General features: G+C 46.4%; 1 protein-coding gene across 1 annotated transcript in view; it reads left to right on the top strand.

The window, feature by feature from the left end:
• EFCAB6 (EF-hand calcium binding domain 6) overlaps nt 1-26605 on the top strand; it is a 125597-nt gene that overhangs the window by 11085 nt on the left and 87907 nt on the right. The window contains exons 5-8 of the mRNA XM_063308262.1: nt 12433-12569; nt 16606-16744; nt 21058-21171; nt 24994-25142. Coding sequence (XP_063164332.1) covers nt 12433-12569; nt 16606-16744; nt 21058-21171; nt 24994-25142 — 539 coding nt within the window. The remainder of the gene's footprint in view (nt 1-12432; nt 12570-16605; nt 16745-21057; nt 21172-24993; nt 25143-26605) is intronic.

Genomic DNA, 26605 nt, shown 5'->3' with positions numbered 1-26605 from the left:
CTGGAGCCTAAACCCAGAAGGGCAGATCTCTGGCAAGGCTACATCCTCATCACTGACCAACCATGTTTTAGTGGTACGGGCTAGGCTCACCCATGTCCAACATCGTATCTTGTATGGCAAAGGTTTTATTTTTGATGGACCTGGCATACCCCAGCAACAGCAATCCAGCCTCACGGTCCTGGGCAGAGACTTGCTGGACCCGCTTCTTCTGTATTGGCACGGCCCATCTCTAATGTCCTATCTTTTTCTGCTATTACCATGGAAATCCAGCCCCTGCACACTCAGCTTATCTCCCAGTTCCATCCCACCAACCACATATCACGCCACGAAAGTCCCAAGTCAGCCATCACACCAACAAGATGTGGTTGCTGTCTGCAAGCACTGTGAGACTGCCCCTCCCCACCTCTACCAACTGCCTCCTACTTCCCATTCTCCTCTAGAGGAATTCATACCCAAATCCATATCTAGGTCTTTTGGAATCTCCCCTTTCTTCTTTACAGGATTAACCATGTCTTCTAGTTTTATAGTTAATCTGCAAATTTGATAACCATCCCCTCAACATCTTCACCCAGGTAATTAATAAAAATGTAGAACAAATGTTAAAAATCTTCAACCTGTCTAGATCAAGAAGATCTTGAACAGTGGGCTGGAATAAACATGGTAGATTTGGACAGGGAGATACGTTAAGTCCCACATCTGGGGAGGACAAAGGAAAGAAAGGTACAAAAATAAGATGGGGAAGACCTAGTTTGGCAGCAGGACATGTGAAAGGAATCTTAACTTGACCACAAGTTAAATATGAGCCAGCAGTGTGATGTAGCTGCTAAAAAGGCAAATGCTATCTTGGGGTGAATGAACAGGAACAAAGAGTCCTGATCACAGGTAGTAATTGAAACCCTCTAGCCAGACCCTGGTCTGGAGTTCTGTATCCTGGTCAGACTCACTTGGAATCCTGTCTCCTGTTCTGGGCACCACAGCTAACAAAAGACAGTGGCCAACTGGAGTCCAGTGAAGGACAACCAAGATGGTGAGGGGTTTGGAAACTCAGCCCTATTACAAACAGTTACAGGACTTGGGGTGTTTAGCCTGCAGAGGAGAAGAGTGAAGTGAGGCATGAGAGCCTGTGTGACAATCTGAAGGGTTGTCACACAGAAGAGGGGCAGAACTTAATTCTCTATTGCCCAGGCAGCAAGACCAGAATTAGTGGGCTAAAACTTCAAGGAAGGAGGTTCAGGGTAGACATCAGGAGGACATTCCTGGCTGTATGAGCTGTCAGTCAGTGGAACAGGCTGCCACATGAAGTGACAAGGTTTCCTTTGCTAATTTTCCATTTTCTTCAGAGGCTGGATGGCCATGTGTCAGAGATGTTCTAATGAGACCTACACTCAGCAAGGGATTGGATTAGATGACTTCTGAGATCCCTTCCAATCCAGAAGCCTATGAATCTATAATCTGTGACTCTGATTAGAACTGGAATGGAGACCACTAGGAAATCTCAGGATTGTAGATTAGAATGAGAAAATGGCCACCCCATTCCCTTTTCTGTATTGCTGCCATGAAAACAATATGGACATGTCCAGGAAGTTTCCTGGGGTCAGACCTGGCTCTGTCTTAATAGTACCACATAGGTTTTTTTCCAATCTTCTGTCATATTAAAAGTTACAATTTAAAGGCAATCTCAGACTGTCTAAGGGAGGTAGAGGCTTAAGAATTGGTTGATGCTTGCCCCATGAATTTCCGCTGTTTCCTTCTGAAGCTGAATTTTCTCTGTCTAGCTGGCACCTTGTTTTTCTACCCTTGAGCACTGAGGCAAACTCAGATATTGCATGGGGCTTTGGAGAAACCTCAGCATCTAGAGCTGGCTGTGGAATTCTGGGAGTTGAAGTCCACCCATCTTAAAGTTGCCAGGGTTGAGAAGCACTGCTCTAGAGGGCTCTGTTCAGCTTTCTGGGTCACAGAACTGAGCAGGCCTGGTTTGAAATCCGGCCTCCCTTTCATCCTTCAGAAAAATCAGCATCAGGGATCTCATTAGCATCACATCAACAGGGACTTCACAAATGCCATAAACAACAGTATGTTAAGGTGTAAACATCTTTCAGCCAACATAAGGGCTTTTTTCAACTGGCAGTGCAACATAAAGCAGACTGAGAGGAAATGGAAAGGGGGGGGAATGGTTTCCACCCCCCCATCCCTGCGAAGTTCTTTTTTCTCTTCTCATTTTATGTTTATGAGGATCTGAAAATAATCTAATTCTTTCCTATCTGGTTTGGCCCATCTTTACCAGCTGGTAAATAGGAAACATTCGCCATAGCAAGCCAATCCACTGCAGAGTGTAAACAGATGGAATCAATATAAAGTGACAAGTTAGACTGTGCTACTGAGAATATGGAGCCAAAACGAACAGCCTAACAGTCGCTGTACTTATTTTGTTCCAATTCATTTGGTGCTGAATAGCACTTCATATCTCCACAGCTGTGGCCTTCCATATTTCTGATTTTTGTGCAGGCAGGTTTTCTAAAACAATTTCGCTCTGGCTTTGGTGGGGACCATTCTAAAGGGAAAAATTAATTAAAGATTTTGTATAAAGAAGCTCAACCGCGATAGTGATACAGAAGTATACTTATTGCTTAGAAATATTACTATTATTTCTTTTTTAAATTGTTTTTTTAAGACGCCAGACCTTCGGGTTGTTATGAAAGCACTTTAGACTAAAGCATCTTTCTTGTGGTCAGACAGTAGCTTTGTTCTTTGTACTCATTCTTTGTATTTAATTAATTACATTGGAAGGAGAAAATGTTTGTTCGTTTTAACCTGCCGAAGACTCTATAGAGCAGTGTTTCTCAACCTTGGCAAGTTTAAGAAGGGTGGCCTGGGCTGGGGAATGGCTGGCTGGGGAATTCTGGGAGTTGAAGTCCACCCATCTTAAACTTGCCAAGGTTGAGAAACACTGCTCTAGAGCTTATATTACAAACCACCAAGAGTTCTTTGCATTAATAAAGGTTTCTGGGCCCTCCACCCTAAATGGGGGAAAAGCACTGTTGGAATGGGAAGGGGCTCCTCCAGGAAAGGTGGGCTCATTGCCTGCAGTCAAAAAATAATCCCGAGTTGTACCTTTGATTGGAAGCATTCAAGCATTCTAGGTAAACCCCAGTTGCCAACTCTGTATTGTCACATCTTCCCTCTACTTAGTGAGAGGAGATCATTTCCAATGAAACCAGAACAAGCTTAAAATGCAACTATGAGGGAAAAAAAATAAATGCAAGAACAGAGGAAGTGTATTCTAATACAATGGGGTGGGGGTGGCCCCTGCAATTAACAAACAGCATTCGGTGCTCCGCATTCAGCAAAACTTTCTTCAGTTCACAGAAGCCAGCCCTTCAAGGTAGGCCAACTCCCAGAATGCCCAGCTGACCGAACCTGTCTATCTTTCTCGGTTTAATTCCACCCGTTTGTGCAGCACAGGAAGAGTGCCCTCTCAGGCTCTCCTTGGGGCTTTAAACACAGAGCTGGCTTTCTTTGTGCTAAAAAATGGGCCAAGGGCTCTTTCAAAAGAGGCGTAAAGGAGCCCAGGTGAGGCCTGAGGCGTACATTGCAAAGTGCTGTTCGTGCATCACCCAGGCAGATGCTTCTGTGAACGCAGGTAGCCGGTCTCTTGCACAGCCTAAGCTAAAGCCACCTCAAAGAGGCCTTTGTAGTCTAAAGCGATGCTGGCTGGGGAATTCTGGGAGGTGAAACCCACACAGCTTAAAGTTGCCACGGTAGAGAAACACTAGCCCAAAGTGCCCAACAACAGGAGGTGGGTGGATCCCGTTCCTGACTGGGTGAGTAACCCTGTTGTTGACTAACACAGCAAGAAAGTATGCCATATTGTACCCTGAGCCAATGCTGGGTCAGGGGAAGAGGGAAAACGGCACTTTAAAACTGGAGAAGCGAAAGACAAGTAAAGAGAATGAAACAAATGGCGTGCCATATTTATTTATTTATTTATTTTATAACTTTATTCACCCCCCATCTCTCCTCTACAGGGGGACTCTGGGCGGCTTACAATAAAACAGGATTAAAATATAAAACCGTTACGTTACAAAATACAATAAAAATAGAAATACAGTAAAATCTACATGGCGAAAAGATCTTGATCAGTCCTTCAGTGTGGTAGGTCCCTCCAAATCACCTCATGGCGCTAGCCATCCCCAGGTGTAATTATTCGCCCTCCCATTCCAAGCCTGCCTACAAAACCAGGTCTTAAATCTTTTGCAGAAGTCCCGGAGCGAGGGGGCTTGTCTCACCTCTGGGGGGAGGATGTTCCAAAGGGCGGGAGCTACAGCAGAGAAGGCATGCTTCCGGGACCCCGTGTCATGCGCTGCCTACCTCTGAATAACGTTCAGACACTGGGTTGCAAGGCAGGCTCTGGTTTATTTCAGGATAGGTACAACGTTGTTAGAAAAAGCTGAGAGTGACAGGAGCGCGCCGGTGCGGGGTTTAAATACCCCGCGCCGGTCAGCGCCCCCTCGCTCTCGGTCACGTCACCCCCCTTTGTCCCATGCGTTGCCCTGCCATTGGTTGAGGGTTTCTAGGATCGCCCATCCTCAGGTTTTCATTCTTCTGCTGATTGCTTTCAGCTGGGCGATCCCCGTGGTATTGCTGCTGATGGCTTGGGTGGCTCCGTGATCCGTTTATCTATTGTTTGTTAGCCGTTAGTCGTTGTGGGTTGATGGCTACTTAACTTGTACCCCTTCACCTATTTCCTTGTCATTGTCATGAGTGCCATTGCGCTGATTACTTTAGCTCAACGGCACTCATGACATACTGCCCCCTTTCCGAATAGTGTTCTCCCCCGGGTTTCTGGGTTTCCCCCATGGAGCTGTCAAAACGCCATTTTTTTTTTTTTTTTTTTTTTTTTTTTTTTCCAAAGTTCCCGCCGGAGTAGTTGTCGCCCCTCCCTTTGCTCCTCCCTCTACCACGTGCCTTCCCAGGGTGTGTCCATGGTGCGCATGCTCGGGTTCTGACCTGGCGTGCGCATGCTCCAACCACACCCTGTTTGTTTGGTTCAGTTCGGCGAGGCGAGAGGCGTGGCTGGTCGGGTGCTGCTCAGCTCCAGGTAGGGCCCTTTTTTGCTTATTTGGAGTGCGTCGCCTTTGTTGTGTCTCCTGGGCGTTGCCCCCAGGTTGCCCTGTTGACTTGCTTGCCACTCCCCCGCGGCCAGGGGGCGGGGGGAGGGTGCTGGCGATCGTTTGTCACCACCCCGTGGGCCCGGGGCGGGGGGAGTGAGTCCCGGGGGGGGGAAGGTCCACCCAAGTCGCGGGCTTGGGGGGGGCCCCTTCCCTTGGGGCACGGGAGGCGGGGGGAGGCCTGCGGGGGGGGGGGTTGGTTTTGCTGACCTTGATTGCGGTTTGTCGGGGTATGCCCGGTGGAATGCTCTGGTCAGGTCAGGCGCTTTAACGTTGTGCGCCGCCACCCATTCCGGGTGGGGGAAGTGTTTCCACCTGACCAGATAGTGTAGGGTTCCTCGTTGCTTGCGTGAGTCGAGGATGTCCCTTATCTCGAAGTGGTGTTGCCCGTCGATCATAAGCGGTGCGGGCTGAGGCGTGCTTGGGTGCCATCGGGAGGTGGTTGCCGGTTTTAGGAGGCTGGTGTGGAACACCGGGTGGAGCCTCCGGAGGTTGTGTGGCAGGTCCAGGCGTATTGCTACCGGGTTCACTATTTGCGTGACTCGGAACGGCCCGATGTACTTAGGCCCCAGTTTTTTCGAGGGTTGGGTTGACTTTAGGAACTTGGTGGAGAGATAGGCCATGTCCCCCGCCTGGAACGTCGGTTGTTGGCGCCGGTGCTTGTCGGCCTGCTCTTTGTAAGCAGCCTGTGCCTCCTTCAGCGCCGCCGTGATTACTGGCCATGCTTCCGCGATCTTCCGTCCCCAGTCGCTGGCGTCCACCTGGGGTTCCGGGGGTTGAGGTAGCTCCGGTATGGGGACGAAGTCGCGCCCCGAGACTACTTCGAACGGGGTTTTTCCCGTGCTCGTGTGGACGGCGTTGTTGTATGCGACTTCGGCGAACGGGAGCAGTTCAGCCCAGTCGTCCTGGTGGTAGTTCGTATAGGATCGTATAAATTGCTCTAAGGTGGCATTAAGAACCTCAGTGGCTCCGTCCGTCTGCGGATGCCAAGCCGTAGACAGGGCCTGTTGGGTCCCCGTCAGCTTCAAGAAGGCCCGCCAGAATTTGGAGGTGAACTGTGTGCCCCTGTCGGTCACCACACGTGCGGGACATCCGTGTAGCCTGTACACGTGGATGAGGAAGAGTTTGGCTAGTTGTTGTGAGGATGGGACTGACGTGCAGGGGATGAAGTGGGCCTGCTTTGAGAAGTAGTCCTTCACCACCCAAATGGCCGTTTTCTTCTGGCTGGGTGGGAGGTCCACTATAAAATCCATAGAGATTTCCTCCCATGGGCGGGAGGGTTCTGCCACCCGTTGCAATAGCCCCGCGGGTTTGCCTGGTGCCCGTTTGGCCCGAGCGCACGTTGGGCAGGACGCCACGTAGGTTTTTACGTCTCGCCTGAGCGCGGGCCACCAGAATTGCCGCCGTGTTAGGTGTAGGGTCTTGAGGAACCCAAAGTGTCCCGCTTGCTTGGCGTCGTGTGACCTATGCAAGATCGCCTGGCGTTGCGAGTCCGGGACGTAGATTCTGCCTTCCCCCCATGCTAGGTCTTGCGCCATCGTTACCTTGTCGGGGTTTGCCAGGAACCAGGGGTCGGTTTTGAGGGCGGCGGCGAGGTCCGTGCGCATTCCCCCTGGTAGTTGCGGTTGCCTTCTTTCCGTCGCCGGTTGTCCCGCCGTCGGCTGCGCCGTAGCGTCGAGCTGCCTCCGTGCGCCGCTTCGGGTGGTCACGGCCATCCCCAGTTGCGAGGCGGATAGGACCGTCCCAATGGTGTCTGGGGCGGGCTCTTCGTCTTGGGGCAGCCGGGAGAGGGCGTCGGCCAGGAAGTTCTTCTTGCCCGGCATGAACTTCAACTGGAAATCAAAGCGGCTGAAGAATTGTGCCCATCGGACCTGTTTTGGGCTAAGGCGTCTAGGCGTTCGTAGGGCCTCGAGGTTCCGGTGGTCCGTCCAGACCTCGAATGGTTGGGTGGCTCCCTCGAGTAGGTGACGCCATGTTTCTAGTGCCGATTTCACCGCAAAGGCTTCTTTCTCCCAGACGTGCCATCTCCTCTCTGTCTCGGAGAACTTCCTTGACAGGTAGGCGCATGGTTTCAGGAGCCCCGTGGAGTCTTTTTGTAGGAGGATGGCTCCCAGGGAGAAGTCTGAGGCGTCGGCTTGGACCACGAACGGCCGTTCTGGGTCCGGGTGCGCGAGGATTGGCTCCGTCGTGAACAGCGCTTTCAGCTTGTCGAATGCGGTCTGGCACGCGGGAGTCCAATTCAGCACTGTGCCTGGGTTCTTGGCGCGTCTGGTGTCCCCCACCCCTTTGGTTTTGAGGAGGTCCGTTAAGGGTAGGGCTATCTCAGCGAACCCCCGGGCGAAGGACCTGTAGAAATTCGCGAATCCCAGGAAGCTCTGTAGTTGCCGTCTGTTGCGGGGCCGCTCCCAGTTTAGTACCGCTTCGACTTTTGCGGGGTCCATCTCGATGCCGTCCCCGGAGATTCGATACCCCAAATAGTCTAGGCGGTCTTTGTGAAACTCGCACTTTGTGGGCTTTGCATAGAGCTGCGCCCTTCTGAGCTTGTCGAGGACTTGCCTGACTAAGGTTACGTGTTCCTCGTATGTTTTTGTGTAAATAAGGACGTCGTCGATGTAGACCAGGACCCCTTTAAACAGATGTTCATGCAGTACCTCATTGATGAGCTGCATGAACACCCCAGGGGCCCCCGCGAGTCCGAAGGGCAGTACCTTGTACTGGAAAGCGCCTAGGGGGCAGTTGAACGCCGTCTTCCATTCGTCCCCCTCCCTGATTCGGATGCGATAGTACGCCTCGCGCAGGTCCAATTTGGAAAAGACTTTGCCCGTGGACAGGTGGGCGAGCATGTCCTTCACCAGGGGTAAGGGGTATTTGTTGGACAGGGAAGCCGCGTTTAGGCCCCGGTAGTCGGTACAGAGCCGTAGGGTCCCGTCTTTCTTCTCCCGGAATAGGACGGGGGCTCCGACCGGTGAGCATGCTGGCTCTATAAATCCCCTGTCTAGGTTTTTATCGATGAACTCCCGGAGGGTTGCCATCTCCTTCGGGGTCATCGAATAGATCTTTGGTCTAGGTAGGGGGACGTCGGGCAGTAGGTCGATTCGGCAATCCGTCTTGCGGTGGGGGGGTAGTTGGTCTGCCTCTGCTTCTCCGAAGACCTCGGAGAAGTCGGCGTATTGTTCCGGTAGGTCTGCAGTGGTAGCGGCGTTGTCTTGTGTGGTCGCCTCCGCTCGTCCTACCGTGGGGTTGCTTTTGCCAGCTGGTACTGGTGCTCGATACTCGCCGTCGCCGAATGTGAAGGTGCGGGTCGCCCAGTTGATCCGCGGGTTGTTTTTCGCGAGCCATGGCATCCCCAGGACTGCAATGGGCCGTCCGATGGGCGTGACTACGAACGATGTGCGCTCGGTGTGAGTGCCCATTTGCAGGGTGACCGGCTCGGTTTGTAGCGTGGCTGGTTTCCCCCCCGCTGTGGAGCCGTCCAGCTGGTGGAATGCCAGCGGCGTGGGGAGGGGGAAGCAGCGGAGTTCGAGTTTGGCGACTAGGTCGGGGTGGATAAGGTTTTTTGAGCACCCCGAGTCCACTAGTGCCGCGGCCGTGGTGGCTCCGTTGCCGGCAGAGAGTTGAATTGCTGCCAATATTACGGAGCTTTTGTCGTTTCGTTGAGGTGGTTCGCGTTGCTGTCCCGCCGCCTGCCTCGCCACGCGTTTCAGGGCAAGCGGGGAGCATTTCCCGCCGGCTGGTCGGGGTCGGTATTGTCCTCTTCTCCCCAGTAAGCGTCCCAGCCCTCTTCCGGTGTCGCTGTGGCCACGGTCATTCGGCGGTGAGGGGGCGGCCCCGGGTTGGGTGGTTTGGGGCTAATTTTCGGGGCGGGCTTGGGCGCGCTGGTCGGCGGTCGGTTGGCGAAGCAGTCCGCCGTCTTGTGCCCTAATTTGCCACACCTCCCGCAGGGCTCCCGGTTGAACTTCTTTTTAGGGTATATGGGGCCGGCCGTCCCCCCGTGTGGTGCGGGTACCTTTTTCCCGACGTAGTTTGTGTCTTCCGTGGTTGTCATAAGGAAGGTGCGGTGCGCGTGTTCGGCTTTCCCCGCGAGGTGGATCCACCCGTGTAACGTTTCTGGGTCGTCGCGGTAGAGGGCCCATTGGAGAACGTCGCGGTTGAGCCCCTTTTTGAAGATTTCCAGCAGGGTGGTCTCAGACCAGTCGCAGACCTTTCCCGCGAGGGCTTTGAACTCCAGGGCGTAGTCAGGGACCGTGCGTGCGCCCTGTTTAAGTCTCTGGAGTGCGCTTTTCGCCCGTACTTTGGCTAGGGGGTCTTCGAAATAGTTTTTCATCTCGTTGATGAAAGCAGGGAAGGTGGCGAGGGCGGGGGAGCTGGACTCGTACAGTTGGACGTACCAGTCCGCCGCCCTGTCTTGGAGTTTGATCGCCACGGCGCCGATCTTGTCGGCCTCGGAGTCATAGGAGTGTCCGTGCCTCCCCATGAACTCCCTAGCGTTGGTGACGAAAAACGAGAGTTTTGAGGGGGTCCCATCGAAGAAGATGGGGAAGTCCTTTGGGGCCCGGGCGTTTTGCGCGGCCCCGCCTCTCGCTTCCCGGGATGTGGTGTCGGCCGCCTGTGCCGTCTGCTGGCTTTCCGCTGGCTCGTGTGGGTTCGGTGCTTCGCTCGGGGTGTGGGCTTGTGCGGGGACGTCATTGGGTGGCGCGGGGGGCATAAGCGCCTGAAGCATGGTCCGGAGTTCCGTCAGCTGAGCCCGCATGGCCGCGAGTTCAGCTCGTGCCTCCTCGTCCACAGCCCGCACCGCCGCTGGGGCCGGTTCCGTTGGCGCGTCCTCGGGGGGGGGGGGTTCATCGTCCCTCCGCCGCGGGTCCGCTTCCTCCTCCGTCTGATGGGTGTCTCCGTCGTCCTCCTCCGTGTCGAGCACCGTGGGGCTGTCGCTCCACGCCCGTTGCTGGGGTGCGATGTGGGGCGCGGGGTCCTCCGCTGGTTTCGGAAGTCGTGCTGCTCCCTCCCGCGGTCGGGTTGCCTCCGTCGCCATCTCCCCTTGGGGTTGGAGCTGAGGCTCGGGTCGGGTGGGGCGGGCGTCCATGGCTCCGGGAGTCCGCGGTGCCTCTGGCCTCGGTCGGTCCTCCTCTGTCTCTTGCCGCGCGGCTCGCCCTCCTTGCCCGCGCCGTTCCGGCCTCATCTTGCTGGTCTTCTCGCCGTCTACTCCTCCCGCGGCTCGTTGTCGTCCGGTGGGGCTCGGCGAGGCTGAGTTTATGACTCTCAGCTTTATGTCATGCGCTGCCTACCTCTGAATAACGTTCAGACACTGGGTTGCAAGGCAGGCTCTGGTTTATTTCAGGATAGGTACAACGTTGTTAGAAAAAGCTGAGAGTGACAGGAGCGCGCCGGTGCGGGGTTTAAATACCCCGCGCCGGTCAGCGCCCCCTCGCTCTCGGTCACGTCACCCCCCTTTGTCCCATGCGTTGCCCTGCCATTGGTTGAGGGTTTCTAGGATCGCCCATCCTCAGGTTTTCATTCTTCTGCTGATTGCTTTCAGCTGGGCGATCCCCGTGGTATTGCTGCTGATGGCTTGGGTGGCTCCGTGATCCGTTTATCTATTGTTTGTTAGCCGTTAGTCGTTGTGGGTTGATGGCTACTTAACTTGTACCCCTTCACCTATTTCCTTGTCATTGTCATGAGTGCCATTGCGCTGATTACTTTAGCTCAACGGCACTCATGACACCCCGCTTGATGGAATTCTTTTATAGCTGGGGCCCGTAACATGCCCCCCCTGCATGACCGGGTGGGACAGGTCAACATAATGGGTGTGAGGCGGTCCCTCAGGTAGCCTGGACCCATGCCATGTAGGGCTTTAAAGGTGAAAACCAACACCTTGAATTGGACCCGGAAGCAAACTGGGACCCAGTGCAGCTCACGCAGCAAAGGTGTTATGTGTGCAAATCTTGGAGCACCCAAGATTGTCCGCGCAGCCGCATTCTGGACCAGCTGTAGCTTCCGGATATCCTTCAAGGGTAGCCCCATGTAGAGCACATTGCAGTAGTCTATATGGGAGATGACGAGGGCATGAGTGACTGTTCGGAGGGCCTCTCGGTCCAGGAAAGGGCGTAACTGGCACACAACACGAAGTTGCGCAAAGGCCCTATAATAAATGGGTACCTGGCTGCGTTCGTGCCATGCTCAGGGCTCAGTGAGGATGGGCCCTTAGGCTGCCCAGAAACAAAGGAGTTTCCATTTGTGTTTTGGGGCATCACACTCAGATTGGTTCCAGATGTTCCTTCAACAGATTGGGAATCATCATCATCATCATGATGTATTAAACTTTTATGCCACCTAACTCTCAGTGACTCTCCCAATGAGTTGTTTGTTTATAGAACATACATTTATCGTGTGAAACTTATATATCTAGTGTTATATAGGATGGATAATCCCATGTGATTTAAAGCAAATATTGTATCTGCTTCTCTTCTGCCTTCTCATGGGTATTTTCCAGGAAAATAGATATATTTATTCTTTTCCCAATCTTTGCAACAAATGCAACTCATTGTTCTGGCAATTCCTTCCCCTTCTTTTTAAAATATGGATGTGATTTCAAAGGGCAGCAGATCCTTGACTTTCAGCCTCTAAATGTATCTTGAAATGTTGGGTGCTGTGTATTACATTTAACCAGGGATTTCACTTGCAAATGGAGAGAGATTGAAATGGAAATTGTGTGTAAAGCTAACTCTAGATTCATATCTTGTGCTTTCAAAAAGCACTTTATGGTTTATTACCATGCAATTTTGTACAGGTGGAGAAAGAAAGAAGGACTATAAATATCACCAATCTCATTTTAATACAATTTTGTAGAAGGTCTAACATGTCTCCTTTCTGCCTTTGAAGAAAGATTTACTAGGCAGAATACTAGTATTTTGCAAATACTTGCTCACCCAGCCGTTCCTTTGAAATAGGTTATCCTCCTCAGTATTATATTCAGGTAATCTCCAGCTTTCAGTGGTTGAACAAAGGCATTGTGTGTATTTACCATTTGCTCAGGGCAAAAATATAGTCTTGGAAACTAATTTTTGCAGGCATAATTTTGAAAGAAGCCCCTTCCCTGCCCAGCTTTTGCAACATTTGGGTTTTTTTTTTTCATGATACTTAGAGAAATGTGAAAGCCTGTGGTGGAAAGAGACATATTTCATATCAGAACTCAATATTAGTATGGAGCTAGTGCTACAGAAAGGTGTCTTCTGTATTTTAATACAAATCTTTTGAAAATGCTTAACAGATTTCTAAAAAGATCAAGCACTTTATCAAGACCTGCAGACTTTTTGACTATAACCAAAATGGACAGATCCAGCGACACGAACTGAGGAGGATTCTTGAAATCAACTGCTTCAAGATGACGGATTGTGAGTATGATAAGTAAGTAAAGCACAGAGCACAATCTGCAAGCTCAGGGCTCTTGCAGAGTCACTCTGGGAAGTCTACCTTACATGCCGTAATTACTACTATGTTTATTTTAGTAGGCGGAGGCTTATTTTAGTAGGTCGTGTTTCCTTGCCAACATAAATTATGTTGTTGGGTAGTATTAGTAAGTGTTAGATAAAAGATGTTAAAATATGTCTGGCAATCTCCTATTTTTCCGTTCTTATTCTTTAATGTAACTTAATTAAACTGTACTGATCTTGTTACATGGTGGTCCTGTTTTCACACCATGATTACCTGGTTCATGGAAGAAAGGGACTACATGCTGTGTGAACTCCAAAATCCAGCTAACGTATCCAGGAGAGTAATTTAGAGAGCCTTAAACAGTCTTGAGTTGGTTTCAGGCTCAAATAATGCTCCGTGGTCAGCCATAGCTGAAGAGCTCACTAGGAATTCTGTCCTCTTCATCATCATCTGAGAGGAAGACCACATCTTTGAGAGGCCCTCACAAATAAGGTCTTCATTAATGTAATAGATTTACGTTACAGGCAGATTCCATAACAAGAAGGGCAGTTGAACAGCAGAACCAATGAGACAGCTGGTGGCAGCTGGTGGACTCCCAGTCTTTGGATGTGTTCAGGTGGAGGCTAAGTGATCACATCTAAAACCTGTGGTGTTACTGGAGGAACAAGGTTATGACAAAACAAACAAGCCAGGATCTGAGTTTGGATCTTTTGGGTAGGTCTGTAATTTAAAAAGCTTAAGGAAGCTCTCGGGTTACATGATGAACTACATTTGATTCATTGGTGGAAAAAAAGTAAAGGCCATATAAGAAATGCAGTCAGGTGGAAGGCTCTTTACATGGTGGGATACACCACTGTAGAAAACAGGTGAAAAGTTATATTTTTAGAAACTCCCCTTTGTTGATGTCTCAGCTGGTGGGAGAACCTTGCTGACCTGGTTTAATCTCAGAAGTTATGCAGGGTAGGCCTGATTAGGTCTAGGGTGGAAATCCCATGAAATCCCAAGGTTATAGTCAAGAAAAGACATGCTGGAAGAAGGCAATGACAAATTGCTTCCTCAACTGATGTTAAGAAAAGTCCATAGATGTCTCCATGAAGTCATCAGAAGTTGAGTTCAATGTATCCAACTATATAGCAACCCCTAGCCAATTTGAGATGATCTCAGAAAGTTAGACAAATTACACCTGGTTAGTACTTGTAATGGGCTGTGAGAATAATCTTGGGTGACCAGAGGAAGAGCCACAACCTAGATAATAGTCAGACAAGAGATATCTCAGCCCACAGAAGAAATGGGGGCGGAGAAAGCATCTCCGAAGGGACCCTCCTTAGTTCTCTAACACTGCCTTTATTGTAAGGTTGCAGGAACAGAATCTTGCAAGTCTGAAAGCTCTTCCCCCTCCCCTGACTTTACATTCCAGAGAACTTGGGGGGGGGCCTTCAGAGATGCTTTCTCTGCCCCCATTTCTTCTGTGGGCTGAGATATCGCTTGTCTGACCATTGCCTTCGCTGCAGCTCTTCCTTCGGTCTCCCAAGGTTCTTCTCGCAGCCCATTTCAGTATTTGAGCGGGAGACCATCAGGAAATCCCAGAGCTGTAGGCTAGACTAGACTACGGCAAACTGCTTCCATAGAGCTCAGCATGAAAACCGTATAGACTAATCCTTATAATGACTAGGAGTTGAGCTCAACTCCAGGGAGAGGTATGAAAATAGATAAATAGCAAAGAAACAACTAATATGCAAACTTGTCCTGGTATGTTTGTTATCTCTTTTGAGTAGAGTGGTTAAAAGTAAAGATTATTCAGCCATGCTGTTCGAGGCTACCCTTTACCTCCACTTCATTTCTGTTGTAGACACACACTCAGGCTTGACTGAGTAAAGTTTAGTGTCATCAGAACCACAGTTGTATCTCTATGTTTGTCCAATGAAAGTTGCATTTCCTTGATGGCTGGGCTGTTGGGTTTTTTTATCATAGCGGTGCTGAGGGTTGTTCTCCCAGATCTGGGATGCATAAATCCAACCAATGACTAAATGGCACCAAAGGGTAAATTTTGGGCATCTCTTTGCTGCTGTTTAGTGCCAGGCTTTTGTGGTGCAAATCTGGTCACCTTAATCTGAGGAGTCTGTATTCCCCTTGGATCCTGGAAATTTTTTTATTTGGAAGGCTTAGAGAGCGGTAATGAGCTGCAACAGCAGCAACATTGAGCTGGAAAGGGGAGAGAAATTAGGACGGACAATTTATTTGTTTTGCTTTGCTCTAAATATTTTATATCTCTCGTTACCAGCAACCTCAAAACAAATTTTAGCCCATATTTACTTGCTGGGCTTGCTGTTTGATATTCCTCTTTTTTATGGGCACTTGGCATGTTCTCCAAAATTAGATGAAAACAAAACAAAAACCCTTCCTATAATTTGGTGCACACAATTACAGAACAGAAGCCATGCTTTTCTAAAGAGGAGCAATGAAAAACAACAAAATGTGGCTTTATTTGACAATAAATCTTGTACTTGGCATCAGAGTCTTCAATGTGATAAATCTGAATGGATGTTACTAGAACAATGGGAGTGTGTACCATCATAAAAAGTATCACAAATTTTTATCTGGAGCATTTAAAGCTGAATTAAAATGATGACATTTATTCCCTAGAGGTTTGTAAAATGTATGTAGCTAACTGGATTCATCTTTGGTGGAATTTAAAATGGTTCTTACGGGAGCTGCAAGAAGGCACAGCTCAAGCTTGCTTCCATAATGTCACTATGTTGATTAAACACGTTCGTGTTTATTACATTTGTAAGGTAAGGCTTGATTCCTGGGAACCCCAAGGGCATGTCCATGTAATTTTCTTGGCAGCTGTATGGAAATACTTCTTTCGGGAGGTTTTTCAGTTTCCCAGTCTAACGTACAACGGGCTTCCATCAGCTAAGATTAAGTAGGTGATGCAAAGTCCCCTTGAGTCAAGCTGAACCCCTGGTGACTTCATGGACACATCTTTCATGGAAATGCTCCCAGGGTAGATCTTTTTTACTTTCCACTCTAGCCTACTGGCCCGGAGGACAGGATTCCCTGGAAGGTTCCCATTCAGCACTGACCAGGCCAAGCTCTGCTAGCCTTCTGAGCCCAGAGGTCAGCCTATGGCTATTATAGCCATTCTGTGCCCATTCTTTCCTTTCTTTTTTTAAAGGACCCAGCTCCAAGGGTTTAGAAGAGGGAAGAGGTTTCAGTATTGTCTTACTTCTAGGAATACCAGAAAAACTTCTGGAAAGACCCTCTGTGGGGCTGGCTGGAGTGCTTTTGATCTTTCGGATCCAGAACCTCCATGGTTTACTTACACAAGCTGCTAATCATTTCTCTTTTATCTGTGCTGATATTATGTTCCAACATCTGAGGGTAATAGTTGGGAAACTTTCTTTGGGGCTGCAGGGCAAGGGGCCAGATCTGAGATCAAAGGAGGACATATTGTTTATGGTAAACAGAAAAGGCCCTTGAATTAAAAAAAAAAAAAAAAAGGAAGAGAGAGAGAGGGAAAAAGGGACTTGCCATGGTTTACAACATTACAGTGGCCTCTTTTAAGTCAGCGTTTCTCAACCTTGGCAACTTGAAGAGGTGTGGTCTTCAACTGCTGGAATTCTGGGCGTTGAAGTCCACACAGCTTGAAGCTGCCAAGGTTGAGAAACGCTGTTCTAAGTTGTATGGGGGGCACAGACAACAACATCAAAATGTTTCTTTCTAGGTATGTTTCAGGAGAAGAAGTAAAAAGATGAACATCCCTTTCCTTCAGAACCTTCCCAAGCTGACTAGGGAAAGGGAAATTGGTCATTGGAGAGTGATTAGTATAGTATGGACAAGGATAAATAAATCATTGTAGCGGGTAACAGAATGTACAAATCAAGCAAAAATTGTTACTCGACTTTTATTTTGATTCTTATATTTATTGTTTGTATATATGATTAAACATTTCAGTTTGTTCTCCAAAATTTTACTTTAATGAACTTCTGTGGGTTTTTTTTTTAAGATTATGGAATCGATACTGTATTTCGAGAACAAATACTCTGAATTATAAAGAGTTTTTGCAATATCTTGGCATAACTTTGGACAAAAAAAAGAAAAAGAAGACTGAAAAAATTACAGATTCAGGTAGGCATCTTAAGCAGGTTGAGGGAAGCAGCATTAAATCATGCTTTCACTGTTGCAAAGTTTGGTTTTTCCAATTAATATACAAAATATAGGGGGCTGTGTTATTGCAAGGTTGGAACATCAAGCAAACTCCACAAACTTTAAAATCCTGGGGGAAAAAAGGAACAACAAACCATCCAGAAACCTTTGTGAAACTATTTCTCCATCAATGAATGATAATCCTTTCCACAAAGGGTGGTTTCATGGTGCAGCCTAAGTGACTTGATCCCTGTGCTGCTCCCAGCTGTTTCTTAAACCAACTTCAGACATTCCATGTGGGGTTGGGCTCTGGCCTGACTGGTCATTCCCCTGCTTCTTGCCCTTCCCATCCATGCAGGAAGGTGAGCCTGGCTGGCTGGCTGGACTTCGGGTGGGTGGACCTGTCTACCTAAACCAGCCTTTTCCTTTAGGAATTGTTCCCTCCTCACTTGTCCCTCTGCTTCCTCAGATGTTTGCACACAAGGATGCCTTCCCAAATTATCTTCCTTGGCACTAAAGCAGACCCTTCATTTTCTTTTTTCCCCTCATGGTACCATCGTTGCTCTGATGCCACAATAATCAAAGCAACAGGGAGCCGGCTGTCCTTTTGTTCTGTCTGTCCTCTAATAAAAGATTGCCAACTGCCAACCAGTGGAAAACATAGAACCTAACCTAGGATGAAATGGCTGCCCAGGGCAGTGACCAGCCACTGGAAGGGAAAGGGGATCCAAGCAAAACTGGGGGGGAGGGTCTTGGTAAATCAGAACAAAGTGCTGGACATCACAAGCTCTGATGGGCTTGAACAACTCAAGTTTTCAATTTGAGGTGAAAAATATGGGCATGGGGTACATTCACCATGGGCTGGGAATGGGAGGTAGATGATGTCCCCTGTTTAAGGAAATGGTGAGTAGCCCATACTGCTGATGGGCCAGGTAGAAAGGGCAGGTCTGACCCCATAATAAATCATACACGGACTGTTCTATTACAGGGTTTCTCCAAAAATAAAAGTATTCTGGATTTAGAAAATCACCATGTTGAATAAAACACTAGACTTAAAGTTTCCCTTGCTACTTAGCTTCCAATGTTGAAATAATATTTTGCGTAGTAAAACATTCATTCCTATGGGCCTCCTTCCTAAGTAGCTCCATGCCAACCCATATCTTTCTCATATTGCGTTCCACAATCCCGTCTGTCATGCAATTACTTATGCAATAAAACGGTGTTTCTCTAAACCTGTATATACTGAGCAGGGGATCTGCTTGGCAGGATCAAAGTCCCACCTCATTTCATGTGTATGTGCCCCTGCTTCTAATAATAACAGTAATAATTCCAAGCGTTATTATATTGCTCATGTAAAGAATTTCACAATCATACATTTCCTCAAGAGTCTTTATCATTACAGGCTGTTTGTTTACTATATTTATACAGGTTACCCAGTTATATGTATTGTTTGGGTAGTTTACAATACCTTTAGTAAAACAGAATACAATATAGTATTATATAATGTATATATACATATATTGTACACATACACATATACATATACACACGCATACAATATAATATACTGTATACAATATACAATATAATATACAATATTATATATTATACATATACATATATTATATGTATACATATACAATATAGTATTAAAACAGTGTTTAGAATACTGCTTCAGCAGTTCCTCTGAAGAAACTAACCTGTGTTTCTTCCAATAAAGCATTTCCTGATTAAAATCTCACTGGATCTTTGTAATCCAACTAATTCCAGCACACTGTGAGGTTTCCTCTTCCCTTAATTTCCCAGGATAACGCCTGAGCACAGACTAGGTCCTTAACTGCTCCCTTCTTTCAAACCTCTCTTTGAGATGCAGTCCCATTTTTCAGACAATAAGCAATTCTTGTCTAAAGTTTTTGTCATTAGAGTTTTAAAACTGAGCATTGTAGGGATTAGGGAAGGATTTACAGAGGCAAGCAAGTTTAAAGAACATAATATGAACTGAATGTGACTGATATTTTAAGATGACTTATAGGAGAGGACCAGAAACTTGAGGCAATGGAGCATTCCTATTGAACTCCCATTGAATTAGCTGAGTATGCAAAATATCTTGTGGATGATTCTCCAGAGGGTGTATACATGATCTAGTCAGTCCAAAATTAATAGATTTGACACTGATTTTAAAAGAAAAAGTATGACGTGTAGATAGGTGTTCCCATTTACTTCTGGTTTTGAACTTTGAGGATGCTAAGGTTCAGTATTACTGTAACTCACCAAAATGACTAGAGAAAAACATCTCAGCATTTAAGCCGTCTCTCTCAGAATTACTCACCACTTCATCTTAGATGTTCTGAAAATGTTAAATGTATCATTATTCACAGTGAAGTTATGAGGTGAGAGTCCCAGTCTTTCTACTTCATCAGAATAGAAAGGTGGAGGAACAACCACCTTGGCAAACTGGGATGATGTCAAGATGATGACACAAATCATAACCCCACTGTGCTAAGAACACCATGTAGTACCTGCATCATGACATCACAATGTCTGATGCACGTATGCAAGCTGTATCATGACGTATATATTGTCCTTCATCTCTACTCCCAGGACTTTTGTGGCGAGATATAAATCAAATGACTAAATGTATCCACATTGGTACTATAATATTAACACATGTCAGAGGAAAATAGAACCAGATCTGATTGTTGGCAACTTGCAAAGTTGCAGTCCAACTTTAGGCTTTGCTATAGATCAGTGTTTCTCACGTTGGCAACTTGAAGAGGTGTGGACTTCAACTCCTAGAATTCCTCAGCCACCTCTTCAAGTTGACAACATTGAGAAAAACGGCTATAGATCAAGAAGAAGGCAAGATGGCTTAATACAAATATCATCTACTTCAGAATCTAGAGAACTGGATTTTTAAAAAGAAAAGCTTGGATTGTATTCCTCTGCTGCAGTTCTCCCTGGAGTAAAACCAAGGAATGTTGTTGATAGTTTTAGGCTGTAGAAGTTGTAGAAAAGTGTGATAAAACTACTTTCCATAAATACAGGCGGCACTGAAAGCTTCCTACCCCCTCCCTTCCCTTCACTGACACAAGATTTTTAAGTGTACTGTGATTGATAGATGAGAACAGCTTCGCACAATTGCCAAAGCTACCCCAACTATGCATTTGATTTTGAGAGTGCAGTTTGCATGTTTGAAAAGGAAGACCATTATGATAAAAAGTGAGGGAGCTGCATGAAAAAAAGAAAGAAAGCCGTGTTATGCATTCAGACCCAAGCTCAAGCAGAGCTGTGTGAAACAGCAAAGATTTTGAAAGCTCCAGGAATCTGCGCAGGAGGGGGACAAGTTGGAAAGACCTGACCTTCCCAAGAGGGCTGGGGGCAAGAAGCTGGAATCTGGGGGGCACAAGAATTTACCCTGCCTTGGACTCCTGCCTTGGGCAGGGGGTTGGACTAGAAGACCTCCAAGGTCCCTTCCAACCCTGTGATTATGTGATTCTATGATTCTATACTCCTGGGTCATATCAAAGGCATCTCCTATCCTGGGATGCTAGGCCTCAAGAAGCATTCAAGGAAGGATTGATTGTTTCTGTAAAAAGGGTGGCCCTGAAGGCCAGGTGCTCATTCTCGACTCCCACACCAACTCTTTGCAAGAAACCTAAAATAGGAGTTCTCTGTGGATGTTTGTAGACATGTCACACCCAAAACATGAGGGTGGTCAGTCACTGGCTGCTCTTCTTTCAGTGACATCTTCCCAGAATTTGTTCTGAACTTTCAGCCTTCCAGCCTTTTAAGCTGTGCTACTTTTGCATATGCTTTTCTCTTTTCTCCCTTTCTATCTATGGGGTTTATTAGACTACCTTGTAAGATTCTTGTATAAAATGAATGAATGATAAATAAATAAATAAATAAATAAATGATTAAAAGGGACCCATCAGCCTCCCCTTATCAGTCTTTACTGGTGCCCACTGATTCTTAAATTATTATTTTTTAAATTGAATTGAAAAATTAAATCAATCAAAAGTACACAAGAGCCAATGTTTGCAAGATAATTGTTCTTGCATAACATTTTGCAAGATTTTGGTTTTTTTTTTCAATTCAATACTGTCATTTATTTTAATATCGTTATTGTTTGGTTCATTTTCAATTTCTGTGTTTTACAAAACTGTGCAATAGTGAAAATGCTGCTGTGGGGTGGTGACCTGGACATCACGTTTGAGCACTCCAAAGCAGTATGTATGGGCAGTGTTATTTTTGATGTTCAAAGAAAACCAACAGGAGTCTTGCTAAACCATAGCTTTTCTTAACAGCGCAGAATGAACCCCCAGAAAGGAAGACTAGTGAATCAAAGATACCTTTGCCTGCCACAACTGGATACAATTTGACAAAAATCCATCTAGATACCACTGCCAAGAATTTTAGGGAAAAGGTAAGTTCTTAGATAAATGCCAAGAAGGTTTACAGAAGTACTGAATAATTGGCTTTTATCACCCGGTGGGGGCTAGTGGCTCCGTATCAGGGTATTGGGAAATTGCTTCGTGTAATGAATGCCTATTCTAAAACACTCTCAGACTCTTGAGCAGGAATGCAAAGATATCTGATTTATTAAAAAATAGTATGCTGGATCACAAAGAAAGCTGAGAATGATAAAAGCGCGCCAAATGCAAACTAAAAACCCTTGGTGGAAATGAGATCCCTCCCCCCGTAGAATCTTCCCAAGCTCACAATCCCAGGTGCTCCTAACGGCTTCTGATGGTCTGCGGGAAAAGTCCTTGAACAGAGCACGTAACCCAAACACATTCCATTGAAATGAACATAGATACAGAGCTTGGCACAAGGTTTAACAGCAGTTCCCTCCCAAACAGAAACGCGCGTCAGCGCCATGGCATGTGAAATGTTACGATGTGCAGTGCACATCGAAACAGTGAACATGACACTTCGTCAGTTTTAATACTTGTTCTCCCTTTGGAAATTTTGATATGCAGCTTTTCCTTACATTTCTTTTCCCGCAAACGTGATTCTCCTGTCAGTCTGCAGGCCACTTTTCTAAATGCCCAGTTAAGCATCCAAGATAGGAAGATTAAAGACAAAGAGAAGCACTGAGCTAGGGAAGAAAAGAATACAGATGTTTCTTCCCATAACCCTAACATGGAGCAGATAATTGATTTGGAGATACCAATAAGGAACATGGGCTCATTGTGCTTTTATGTGCAATTCACATAAAAAAACAGGTGGAGCTTCAGTTGCACCACCGTGGCCGCCCTCTTGACTTTTTTGACCAGGACCTGCAGAAATCCCTGTCGAAACCTTTTCACTGAAGAGTTAGCAGGCCTGTACCCCAATCCAGCTGGTATGCATTAACCTTGTTCAGGAGGCAGGACTATTCATTTGTTAGATTATTTTTTATTATACTATATTATTTAGAGAAAATCTATTGGAGAAAATTATGTGGTTGCTAGGAGTCAAAAACAACTTGATGGCACATAATCAGTCAGTCAATCAATACTATTTAACAGATTAAAAATTGTAGTTATATACAATAGCATGGATAAATATAATTTCAAATGTAATAATGATATTAATGAAGAAAAAGAAAAAATCCAGTTGATTTCTCCATTTAGTGTAGTATTACTGTATAATTCTTATACAAAAATAATTTAATATTACTTTAACTAATAGTACTAAAAATAACAACAACAACAACATTTGACTCCTTGGATGGTCCCATCAACCCTTGGGGGTCAATATTGACCACTTTGGTGAACCCTGTTCTAAAGCTATTCAAACTTAATTTTGTTAATTCTGAAAAAGGTTTAAAACAGTTTCCTAAAAAGTAAGCTGGCCAACGTAATTTGGGGTTAGATACTATTTAAAATTGGAGATCCAGTAATGTAAGCCTTTCTTGGTCAAAATTGTATGTGCAGGATTATTCAGAAGTAACATCACCTCCTATGCAGACTGTTCTTCCCTGCAAGTTCCCAGCCTTTCAGCTCATTTAGGCTTCAATCAACACCATCTGCCTTCTCAAGCACTTAGAGATTGCACCATAGAGTCTGGTCCGGAGTCTGAGAAAGCGGGACCCAGGCTTGTGGGGGACTATGAGTCCTGAACCCTGTGCTGGGTTAGGCCTGACTCTGTAAGCTCAGTAACTTCAAGAGTCATTGGGCTCCTTCTGAAGATGAGCTATCTGAGGGGCCCGTGACATGTTGCACTAAACCACCTTGATCTGGAGATCTTATTTAAACGGTTTCTCATCAGGGATTCATAGCATTTCAGCTACCAGGATGTAATGACTTCTTAGCAGGACTCCCCAAAATCCAGTGCATTAACTGATGCTACTCAATAGGTATATGTCTGTACTGATGCTGTAGCCTTGAAAGAGCTGAACAGTTATTGATTCTTTCCAAGGAACCCCACGGGCGGTGGTGGTCATAGTGGGAAGATGGTGGGTCTCTTCCCAAGAATTCTTAACACTGTCAGGAAATGATTAACCTTTCTTACTGGAAAGCCATGGCAGTCCTCAACAATCCTGCATATCCTCCTGAGACAATAATTCAGTGCTTCCTTTGCAGAAATGATTTATATATCTCTCTCAGCCCTATGAAGAAGGCAATGGCAAACCAAGCCTTCTCCTTCTACCTGTACACTGCCACTTCCTCAAGCCTTCCATCAGTGCCCAAGCAGACCTGGATTCTTGCCTCCGTCATAGCTGGGGTACCTTTCTGCATGAGCTCATCCCATATTTCATCAGACAGACCAATTTTTGAATGGGTCAATTAAGCCTTTCCATTTCAGGCCATATCCTGACCTAACTCACCATCCTCCTCCATCACACATGACACTGTCAGTGGTGGTGGACTTCACAGTATCTTTCTCGACTGAATCCTCCAAGTCAGCTCTCAGGGGTCCCACAAATTGCAAGTACTTGTCCAAATCTGAGCTGCCTCGAATCACTCAATGACTCTCCTACTGTGGTGATGGAATGAAGCAATTAAAAGCTGTCAGGCTTCCCAGCCTGGATTCAGCAGTCCATCACAGATTGCCTGATGCTTCACAGCTTAGTTCTTCAGCTGGATTTTGCAGAAATTTACTTCACTTCACTTCACTTCACTCTACTCAAGAATGATGCCATACCCAACAGTTGCATTCTAGTGCAAAGATGTCTGATAGACTCTTAGGGGTTTCAGTTTGAGGATTCTTCCTCCCACCCTTCTGGAGTTAAAGGTATTTCATGACACACTTGGTGGCCTTGAAACTAAGTGGTTCTTGTTTGGGAAAAGCTAGTTTTTGCCCTGCCCACCTTTACAAGCAGCATCCTTGTTACAAAAAATTAATTGTGGTGGATCTCGATGCTGCCACTGGTTCTCAGGAAGGAGGGAGCACAGTCCAGGGAGACAGGCGGACGCACAGTCCGGGGAGCGACGGTGGGAAAACGAAGAGGTTCAGGATCACCCCGCCCCAGAGTCTCCCAGGTCATCTCCCCTGAGGTTAGTGAGAGGAGCTTTCGTCTGGCAAGGTTCTGTCTGTACGGTGAGAGCTAATGAAGAACTGGAGTTTGAATTCACCATTCACTCGTTGCTGTTCTTGGGCTGGGCCTGACATCAGTCTTGCCAGACTCAAGCTCCTCTCACTAACCTCAGGGGAGATGACCTGGGAGTCTCTGGGGCGGGGCGATCCTGAACCTCTTCATTTTCCCACCGTCGCTCCCCGGACTGTGCATCCGCCTGTCTCCCTGGGCTGTGCTCCCTCCTTCCTGACAACCAGCGGCAGCACTGAGATCCACCACAACCATCATAGCACACAAAACCCTTGTTAGGCCCCCATGGTCAACCCATGGTCTTGTCTTCATCTTACCAACAGTCTCACCCTCACATTGTGCAAGTATTAATAATAACGTGCTGCCTCAGTCCCTGCATGGTTTCCATTCCATTTTTAGAGCTAAATCCCCTATTTTAATGATCCTGAGGACTCTTGCTGGAGTCCCAGCCCAAGGCATGGAGAACTTTGCTCTAAGGAAAGATGAACAAGATATCTCATCCTTCCAAAGCTCTCCAGTGGCTTATCCCTTGAGCTGGGTCTTGGGGGCGACTACACCTAGGGAGGCTATCAAGGAAACTTTGAGTGCTCAGACCTGCCCAGAAACCCAGTGGGGAGTTTCTAAGCCTTGCAAGAAAGTGTTATAACAGCAGCAATTGAGCATCTTCAGCTCAATATTTGATGAGAAAAACCATTAAAAATCTATTCTTTACAGTTGCGTTCAGTCTATGAAGATGTTGTAAAGGCCTTCAGAGCATACGATGTTGGTCGGAGTGGATTTGTTTCTTTGGAATATTTAAAATCAGTTCTGAGCACATTTATATTTCCAATACAGCAAGATGTTTTCCAAGAATTAATGAATAGGTAAGTGATATGCTATTTTTCTTTCGAACAAAGCCAACCCTGTATGATTTTATTATTCTTCTGAAAGTTGTATTCATAGTACAGCATGTTCAGCTTAGGGACATAATTCATATTTTTTGCTCTGTATGACCTGTTTATGATATTATTATGATATCTAGGTTTCCCTGCAGCACGAAAATTTATAATATATAAACATTCCTCATCTTGCTCCAAGCTAGAATCAAGTTTAGTTTTTCTGCTAGGAGTTCCATATGATTTTGATAAACCTCTCTGTATTGAACTGGTAGATGTTATTGAAGGAAACGGGAAGTCATCTAAAGGGAAATGACCGTTGTGCTCATTATATGAAGTAAATCAATAGAGCTTATTCTAAGGAGACACACATGAAACAGGACTTTGGAAAGGGTTTGGAGGAGGTGCTCTGGAGCCTTTCACTCTTAAGTAAAAGCTTTCAGGCTTTTTTGTGGACCTGAAAAAAGATTCCATTGCTGTAAGGAGGCCCAGTGATGTTTAGAGTAGCCACAACCTTTTCCAGAATCCTGAAAAAAGCATGCATGCTTTAATGAATAGCAGGGAGATGCTATGCTCATGAGAAAGTCAAAGAATTCCTTCAAACTCTTTTCAAAGCATGCACCGTTCTAATTTTCTCAAAAGAAATGCTTTGAAAATTCAAATGTGGGAAGTATTAAACATTTTACAGCAAGTTAACTTGAAATATTTGTTTCTTTATTTTGTGGGCTCTGGGGACCCTATAGTATTTTGGGCCTTTTAAAAGTTATTCACGTTATTCATTTTTACCCTTCTGAAAAAAACAGCTTTGGTGGACTTATTTACATGAAGGCTGTAAAATGAATTTTAAACCACTGTGATCTTGTAAGAATGGCTACATCCAACAATACAAGAAAACAACTGAAAAATAAAGAATTAGCTCTTTGGGGCTTCATTTGAGAAGAGAAATTAGGGTACAGTTTTATTCCAGTCTCCAACCTTTCATTCTTAGGGAAGGTTGTTGAGAAGGTGGTCTGGCTGCAGTTTCAGAGAGCCCTGGATTAAGCAGAATATCTGGACCCTTTTCAGTTGGATTTCAGGCCTGGACATAGTACAGAGAAAGCATTGGTCAAGCTTTTTGATGACCTTTGGCAGAGCTGGGATAGGAGTATCTATCTGGATTAATTAGGGGATTTGGGTCTGGGAGGCACCATCTGGCAGAAGTTTTCTGCCTTCCTCTGTGGTCAGTTCCAGCCGGTGTTGATTGGGGTGGGGAGGTTGGACCCTAAAGCCCTGGTTTGTTGGGTGATACCACACTTGATGTTGACATCCCTCCTGTTTAACATCTATAGCAGGCCACTGGACGAGGTCATACATCAACATGAGATCAAGTCTGAACTAATACACTAATGATATTCAGCTGTATATCTCAACCACTGGTCAACCAAGTGATGCTGTGAAAGTCGAGTCCCAGT

Source organism: Candoia aspera, chromosome 7, assembly GCF_035149785.1.
Source record: "Candoia aspera isolate rCanAsp1 chromosome 7, rCanAsp1.hap2, whole genome shotgun sequence".
Lineage (NCBI taxonomy): Eukaryota > Metazoa > Chordata > Lepidosauria > Squamata > Boidae > Candoia > Candoia aspera.
The sequence above is the reverse complement of the archived record's forward strand: the minus strand, read 5'-3'. Positions and strand labels throughout refer to the sequence as shown.